The sequence below is a fragment of the Diceros bicornis genome, chromosome 36 (assembly GCF_020826845.1).
Source record: "Diceros bicornis minor isolate mBicDic1 chromosome 36, mDicBic1.mat.cur, whole genome shotgun sequence".
Lineage (NCBI taxonomy): Eukaryota > Metazoa > Chordata > Mammalia > Perissodactyla > Rhinocerotidae > Diceros > Diceros bicornis.
In genome coordinates, this window is record NC_080775.1 from 7,204,002 (window position 1) to 7,212,682 (window position 8,681).

General features: G+C 43.3%; 1 protein-coding gene across 1 annotated transcript in view; it reads right to left on the minus strand.

Moving 5' to 3' along the window:
- Nucleotides 1-2,731: 2,731 nt before the first annotated feature.
- Nucleotides 2,732-8,681, minus strand: part of IL2RA (interleukin 2 receptor subunit alpha) — a 54,414-nt gene continuing 48,464 nt past the window's right edge. Inside the window, exons 7-8 of the mRNA XM_058532379.1 lie at nt 8,371-8,437; nt 2,732-3,823 (exon numbers count right to left, since the gene is read on the minus strand). Coding sequence (XP_058388362.1) covers nt 3,799-3,823; nt 8,371-8,437 — 92 coding nt within the window. The 3' untranslated portion in view covers nt 2,732-3,798. The remainder of the gene's footprint in view (nt 3,824-8,370; nt 8,438-8,681) is intronic.

The following is an 8,681-nucleotide window of genomic DNA, read 5'->3' on the forward strand; positions in this document are numbered from 1 at the left end:
GTGACCTTAATTCTCTGATGGATCTGAGATGAGTTGTTAATTTTCAGTTTGTTCAGGGTTTTTCTTGCTGTTAGGAGAGAAGTGATGGCTTCCAAGTTCCTCACATGCCAGACTGGAAATTGGAAGTCATAGAGGTTATTTATTTATTTATTTTTGTGAGGAAGATCAGCGCTGAGCTAACATCCATGCCAGTCCTCCTCTTTTTGCTGAGGAAGACTGGCCCTGGGCTAACATCTATGCTCACCTTCCTCCACTTTATGTGGGATGCCACCACAGCATGGCCTGACAAACGGTGCCTCAGTGCGCGCCTGGGATCCCAACCCGCGCCGCCAGCAGTGGAGCACACGTACTTAACTACTGTGCCACGGGGCTGGCCCTATGATGGTTATTTTTAAACAAGAGCACATTCCTGCTTTAAAGCCTAGTTACTTGAAAATTGTAAGCCAACAACACAACTGATGCAAAGATCTATCACTGCACATTGTAGATAAGTCAGAAAACCCACAACAAGTTAAATTGATTATGATGGGTGCATGTTGGGGGTCATCGAACACGACTCCGGTATGAAAAGTACTAACAGTAATCTATAATTTAGCTGAGAGAATACCAGCAATTAAAAACCAAAACCAACCCAAGACACTTCTAGTAATTTATAAATAACAGCATTCTTCCTGGAAGCTATGCAAATTTCATGTTCTTAATAGAATACTGAATCAGAGTCTTCAGTAAATTTTAGTAATATGTTAATTTTAATTTTAGTTTTTGGAAAAAAAATTCAGGATCTCATAATAACTCACTTGATAGACTACTAGTAAGTCACCACAAAAACTTCAGGAAGACCCTGGCCCTCCACTGTGAGCTGAGGATCCTTCTTCGAGAAACATGAATGGAAACAGCAGTGCTCAAATATTTCAGTCTTGGGACATTTTGTTTGTTTTAATTGAGGTGAAATTCATATAACATGCAATTAACCATTATAAAGTATACAGATCAGTGGTATTTAGTGTATGCACAATGTTGGGTTTATCACCCCAGAGAAACACCCCATACCCATTAAGTAATCACTCTCTCCAGCCCCTGGTAACTACTAATTTACTTTCTGTCTCTTTGGAGCTGCCTATTCTGGATATTTTGTATAAAAAGAATCATACAACATGTGACCTTTTGTGTCTGGCTTCTTTCACCTAGCATAATGTTTTTGAGGCTCATCCACATTGTAGCATGTACCTGTTCTCCATTCCTTTTTATGGCTGAATAATATTGCAGTGTATGGATCTACTACAATTTGCTTATCCGTTCATCCATTCATGGTCATTTGGGTTGTTTCTACCTCTTGGCTACTTGGCTATAATGCTGTTATGAACAGTCATGTATAAGTTTCTGTGTGGACATAGGTTTTTATCTCTTTTGGGTATATACCTGGGAGTAGAATTGCAAGGTCATGTGGTCATTCTCTTTTTTTTGTTTAAAGTCATCTTTGTGGGTATGACATGAGATCTCATTGTGGTTTTGATTTGCATTTCTGAAATGACCAATGATGATGTGCTTGTTAGCTATTTGTCAGGACCTTTGCACATTATTAAAAAGCATTGAGGGGGCCGACCCAGTGGTGTAGCGCTCAGGTGCGCGCGCTCCGCTGCTGGTGGCCCAGGTTGGGATCCCAGGCGCGCACCGCTGCATCGCTTGGCAGGCCGTGCTCTGGCGGCGTCCCACATAAAGTGGAGGAAGACGGGCACAGATGTTAGCCCAGGGCTGAGCTTCCTCACAAAAAAAAAAAAAAAGAAAGCATTGAGGAGCCCAAAGAGCTTTTGTTTATGTAGTTACACCTAGGGATCCTTACCATATTTAGACACTCAAACCAAGAAATTTAAAAAATATTATTTATTAATTATTTTATAAACAATAGTAATAAACTCAAAAAATGTATGTTAACATCAGAGCAATGACATCATCATATATCATGTAGCTTCTGGAAAACTACCATACTTTGGTAAGAGAATGGGAGTGAAAAAGGTAAATAACACCTTAATTATTACAAAAAAAAAAATCTGATCTCATAGATCTCCCTCCCCCCCCCATGAGTAATGATAATTCAATTCAATTTTACTCAAGTAAGATAAGTCAGATTTAAAACAATTTTTTTTTCTGATCAAAGATTTCTCTCATTGCAGTTTACCCAGAAGGCATACACACTTGTGGAGGAGGATGTTGACAATGGAATCTGGATTGTACTTGGTTGTCAGAGAAAGGACAGAAAATGGTCCTTTAATCTGGATATGGACCTGCTGACTCCTGCCTGTCTTTTTCATAACACTTTCCTGCCCTTTCGGAAATGAAAACTGGCTGCTGGTTTAAGTTTTTCGTTCATCTCCTCAATCATATGATTTTGTTCAGCTGGGACTTCTGAGTTAACTGATTGGAGAATTGAGAGCTTACCCAAGAGACTGAACAAGAACTCTCACTGAAGTCTTAGCACCTGAAGCTAACTTTTCCAGTAGGTGTTGAGGGTGGGAGGCATGGAGAGGTCTAACCCAGTGGTTCTCAAAGTGTGGTCCCTGGACCAGCATCAGTAGCATCACCTAGAACTTGCTAGAAATGTGAATTCTCGGGCCCACCCCAAACCTGCAGACTCAGAAACTCTGGAGATGGGCCCAGCTACACATGTTTTAACAAGGCCTTCGGGTGATTCTGATTTGCTAAATGTATTGCTAACAGTTTGAGGACAACTGGTCTGACCTTTTCCATAGCTACATTCTGTCAGTATGATCTCTCTCCCCCTCCTCACTTCCTTCTTCTGTCTTTCCTTCCTTCCATAAACATTAAATGTCTTGATTCCTTATCAGTGTTTTTATGACACTTATTTGTAAGTGTACACATTTGCACATCGTGTGTCTGTCTGTAAACATCAAATTTGTTCAGGCCAAATTCAGAGTATCATTTATAGCAATCCCAAAGAAACTGACTCTTAAAAAGGCCTATTAGACATGTATAGGTGAAACTTTCTGATCGGTATAATTCATTGCCTGGGACCTAGTTTATCCTTCTTTTCCCAACATTAACTCCAGTAAAATCCCTTCAAATACTGAAGCTCTACAATTCCAAGGGCTTGGTTGGCCTCATATGGCCCCTTGGTTGGCCCAAAGATTATTCTGCCATGGCCTCTGTTCTTTAGAAATCCAAAATTAAAGGCTCAGTGGAAGGGGGCTAGTTTAGAGGACTGAGCTCAGGATGAAAAGATTCATCATTACCCATCAGAGTTCTTAGAGAGCTTTCATTCAGAAACGTGACCAGAAGAATGGGCTAGTCAACCAGAGGCTGGGAAAGGATGTACGCGGATCACGGACAAGGTCCAGTTACACGGGGTAGGGAGTGTGTGTGTGTCTATTTACATTAGTGCTAGGGTTTTCCTTGGGCTTTCTAAACTGGGAAGTTGGGATGAAATGAACATGAAGCCGCTCTTCTTTATACTATATATGGTGTGGAGAGAGTTCCATGAGGTCAAGCTTTAATGAACACAAATACATGAAAGTAAGACTGAGAGTTCTGGTTGTTCCTCCCTGTTCCTCCAGTGACCTTGGAACTGCTGCTTAGATGCAGGTCGAGCTCACTCAGTGATTCTACAGAGCTGGCTTCATGATGGGGTCGCAGTGCCTGGTATTCAATGATGTGACTTCAGAGATTTCCAAAACCCAGGGGGTCTCAGGAGGTGCCTCTTGGGTGAGTGTTGAACTTCTTCAATTTTGCTAGCACTCCATGACTTCTGTGGGCTGTTCTTGGCTTCTTACTACTCTTGGTTTTCTAGATTGTTCTTCTACTCTTCCTCCTGTAGTGATATAATCAAGTTGTAGTCATAGGTGTAATACTGCACCAAGAAAAATGTGGTCCCCACCCTAAACCGATGTGGGTAGAGCATTCAACATGAGCCCCCACTGACCTGCTAACTTTAAATTCCACCCCAGGATACTGTTACCCTCCCACAGGCTGAAATCTGACCTCAAGGCCTCTCCATCCCTCCAGAGGCCAAGACTGATTGCCCTGTGGTTCTTATAGCATGATAATCCAATCATTGTGCAGTGAGTGGATCTGAGAAAGAGCCCAAGAGAGCCCTTCCATTTCCCCAGCAGCTCCAGGACTGGCTGGTTACAGGTGTGGAGGCTGAGTGGGTCTCAGGGAATGGGTCCCATTGTCACACTCTAAAACCTGGAGTCATCTTTCTTCCTTAACCCTTACTTCCAATCAGCCACCAAATCCTGCTAAGGCCCTCCTTTATTATTTCTGGCTTCTTTTCCTCCTTTTTAACTTACACCCACTGACCTAGTTCACGATCTCATCATCTCCTGTGTGGATCTATTCCATCATAACGTAATCAAACTGCCACCACTATTAGCTCCTTAAGTCCAGCCTCTATTGTAGCCAGACCATTCAAAGGCCCAATGCTACGGTTTGCCCCATAATTAAAGATTCTGTGGCTCTCTGCTGCCCCCAGGATAGGGTGCAAGTCCCTCGGTCTGGCCTGATCTTCCGTGACTTGGTCACTGTCCATCCCCACAGCATCATTGTCACCACTGCCCCATGCACTTTATTCCCCCGTGTTCAGAACCGCTTGACTTTCCCCAAACATTATCACACTCCTTCACACTGCTTCACAGGGAGCTCTCCTGTGCTCCCTCTGCCCAGCAACCATCTCCTGTCTTTCTTTATCTGGCCTCAGGCATTTCAGGCACCATCAACTCAAAAGCTTTCAGGCACCCCCATGTAAGGTCAAGTGTCCTTTCTCTTTGCTCTTATAATATCTCAATCTTAGACTTTAACAAATTATATTTAAAGTCTCTATTTTCTTCTCTTTTCCTCTAATAGTCTATAAGCTCTTGAGAGCGGGACCACTTGTATTCATCTTTGGGGCCCTAGCAAGTACCTGGCACATAGGTAATAGTTTTTTTAATTTAGATATAATTGACATATAACATTGTGTAAGTCTAAGGTGTATAACATGTTGATTTGATACACTTATATATTGCAAAACGATTACCACCACAGTGTTAGCTAACACCTCCAACACGTCACATAATTACCACTTCTTTTTTGTGGTGAGAACATTTAAGATCTAGGCTCTTAGCAACTTTGAAGTATATAATACAGTATTGTCCACTATAATCACCACGCTGTGCCTTAGATCCCCAGAACTTATTCAACTTCCAACTGCAAGTTTGTACCCTTTGACCAACATCTACATAGGAGATATTCTATAAATTTTTTTGTGTGTGAGGAAGATCATCCCTGAGCTAACATCCAAGCCAATCCTCCTCTTTTTTTGCTGAGGAAGACTGGCTCTGTACTAACATCCGTGCCCATCTTCCTCCACCTTATATGGGACACTGTCGCAGCATGGCCTGACAAGTGGTGCATCAGTGTGGGCCTGGGATCCGAACCTGCGAACCCTTGGCCACCAAAGCAGAGCACACGCACTTAACTGCTATGCCACTGGGCCGGCCCCTCTATAATTTTTTTTGAGCTATATGGAGGACAACAGCTGCAGAAAAGGACTGATAATAGCAACTATCTGTGCTAAGTGATTTTCATGAATTGAAAACTCCCAGTTTCTAGCCAGCCCTGTACTATGAGAACTTTCTGTAATGGTGGAAATGTTTTGTATCTGTGTTGTCCAAGAAGGCAGCCACATATGGCTATTGAACACTTGAAATGTGGCTAGAGCAACGAATGAACGGAATTTTTAATTGTATTTAATTTATTTATGTTTAAACTTAAATATCCACATGTGGGTATTGGCTACCATATCAGACAGAATAGTCCTAGAATTTCCTCAGCCCTTACTTAGCCCACAGGAACATCTGGTTACTTCCTACCTTGCTCAGAGCTCCTATGAGGCAAGCCTCTGAGAAGTGGTGTGCTGGTAAAGGTTTAACAACCAGCTCTCTGAAAAACTTTCCCTATTTCCATGGTGTCAATCCTCCCACCCTGTCCAGTTTCAAGCCGCTAAAGTGACATCACTGAATAGAGTTGGGAAGAGATGTGCAGTAGCAAACCATCATCTAGTATTTCCTCGATACAGATACTATAGATGTAAATAACCCTGAGAACAAAGAAAGCAAACAAATGTCACAAAATAATTAGAAAGTGATTAATTTTGAGCATTTCATAACTTTTCTTTTTAACATAATTTATCTAATTATAAGTTTATATACTTTAATTTTAATAATGGCTATGCTTAAAAACAGTTCACGAAATTCCTGAAATTTCAACTTTTGGCTCTCAGGAGCCTGTGTAAGTCAGCTCCAGCTCTTCACTGGCTCCTGGGAATTGCTCCAAAAAAAAAAAAAATCAACTGTAGGATTTCTGTTAGGCCACAAGAGGGCATTATCAGATGAAATTAGATTCCAGGCAGGATTTTGAACTAGCCCTCTGGCAGAGGGGTGAGTTTTAGATAAATGTTTTCCGTCTCCTGGAAGATTGCAATTCTGGGAGCTCTTGTGGGAACTCATATAGTTTCAGGCCGTTCTTTGTTTCACAACATAAACTCCAAGCCTTTACCGCTCCCAAATAGCTTTATCCCTTTGTGTGTAAAGACTGGGTCTTTAAGCTACGAGAGGAAAAGATCCTTGAAGGTAGTAAGTCTTGTCAGCCTAGGAAGGAGAGGATCTAGCAAGTACTGAGTACCTGCAACATATGGGGCACTTTACAACCTTCATCTCTCGTCATCCTAAAATAACACGTTAGCAATCAGTTAACACTGTAGAGAAACTGGTAGACTGCTAGGAATATGAATAATTCCTAATATAATAACTCTAGAGGGCTTATCCTTTGCATTGCAATAATTTGTACTTTATAATAATTCACATGACGAAAATCAGGAGTATATTGTGAGCCTGATGACTGGTATAAAAACGGAAGGAATCGGATGATTTCTCTCTGGCTAGGCTAAGTATAGAATCTGAGAGCTTTGGTTTTTGGGGGGTGAATCTGTGTCTTCTCAGGGTCTTACTGGGGAGTTTATACCCGGGTTGGCTAGACTGCAGTTGGGGGCGGGGGGATACCCTGGATGGTTGAGAGGGTGACATAGTAGGTCTCTGTTGTCCACTGCCTAAGGGAGGGAGAAACTGGCCTTTTGAGTGTGTGGATGAAATGGTTTCACTCTCTTGGTTTTTAATACTGTTAGACTAGTGCAGTGGTCCTCAAAGTATTGTCCCTGGACCAGCAGCATCCGTATCACCTGGGAATTTGTTAGAAATGTAAATTCTCAGGCTCCACCCAGACCTGCCAAATCAGAAACTCTGGGGGTGGGCTGGGCCATCTGTTTTAACAAGCCCACCAGGAGATTCTGATGCCCACTCCAGTTTGAGAACACTGGCCCAGCGCAGAGTTGTCAAAACTGGATGCGTGTGTGTTAGATGCATCTGAGGAGCTTTAACAAGTACTAATGTCTCAGACACTAAAGGTCATATACTGTGTGATTCCATTTATACGAAGTGTCCAGAATAGGCAAATCCACAGAGCTGGAAAGTACACTTGTGGTTGCCGGGGAAGGGGGGAACAGGATATTGGGAGGTACCGGTTCTTTTTGGGGTGATGGAAGTGTTCTGGAATTAGATAGATATAGAGGTGGTGTATACATAACATTGCTAAAAAAACCACTGAACTATGCATTTTAAAATGGTTACAATGATAAATTTTATCTCACTTGAAAAAAAAAAAACAGTGATGGGCCTGATGTCTGGGGTCCAATCCCAGAGATTCTGGTTGGGGCCCAAGCACTGGTGTTTTTAAAAATCTCTCCTGGTTGTTCTAATCTGCAGCCAGGGTTGAGAATCTGAGTTAATGCAAATGAGGCCACACATAGGTCACATTCGTGGTCCAGGGGCCTCTGGGTGAGTGTCTACAGTAGATGGGGTGGGGAGCACAGGAGAGGAAACGCTCAAGGTGGACGCTGCCCTGGTTTCCTCCTAGCCAGGTGATGGGGGCAGAAGGGTCTTGGGCTCTAGATTCAGATTGCAGTTTTGGTCTCTGCTGTGCAATCTTGTTTGCATTGCTTAATCTGTCTAAGCTGTAGCCACTCCAAGGTTTCTGAGAAGATAGGTTGTGATAATGCTCTTAAGATAAGTATCGAGCCTGGTATACAGTAGGCGCTCAACAAATGTTAGTTTCCTTTGTGTTCCCATTTCCCCGTGGGTTAATTCTTGTTGATCGACTCTTTGGGAATGGGTGCATTGGCCAATTCTCCCTCCTACTCCTAAACTGCTGGTGGTTAGTAGAATGGGATGGGCTGGGGCGAGGGGGTCTCTGCCCAGGGGCTTTTCCTACCCTGGGCTTCACCCCCTAGATTGAGCAAGGGCTTCCTTCTAATATGGCACTCACCATCTCCGCTGCCAGGTGAGCCCACTCAGAAGGAGGATACTGATCAGCAGGAGAACACAGCCGGCCACTGTCAACAGAGAAGCAGTTCAGCAAAGGCGTGCCCTGGGCTGGGTCACAGAGCAGGCTGAGAAAGTCCCCCCAGGAGCCAGAGTTTCCTGGAGAGGTGGGCGCCGCAGTTTCTGCTTTCCCTTCTCAGAATGCAGAATGTAGCGCCCTCCCAACAGGCCCAAGGACTAGGGCTAGGGCTGGGAAAGATGTGGAGGGAAAAGGGCTTGGCCCTCTCCTTAACGGGCTCCGCTCTTTCTGTGGGG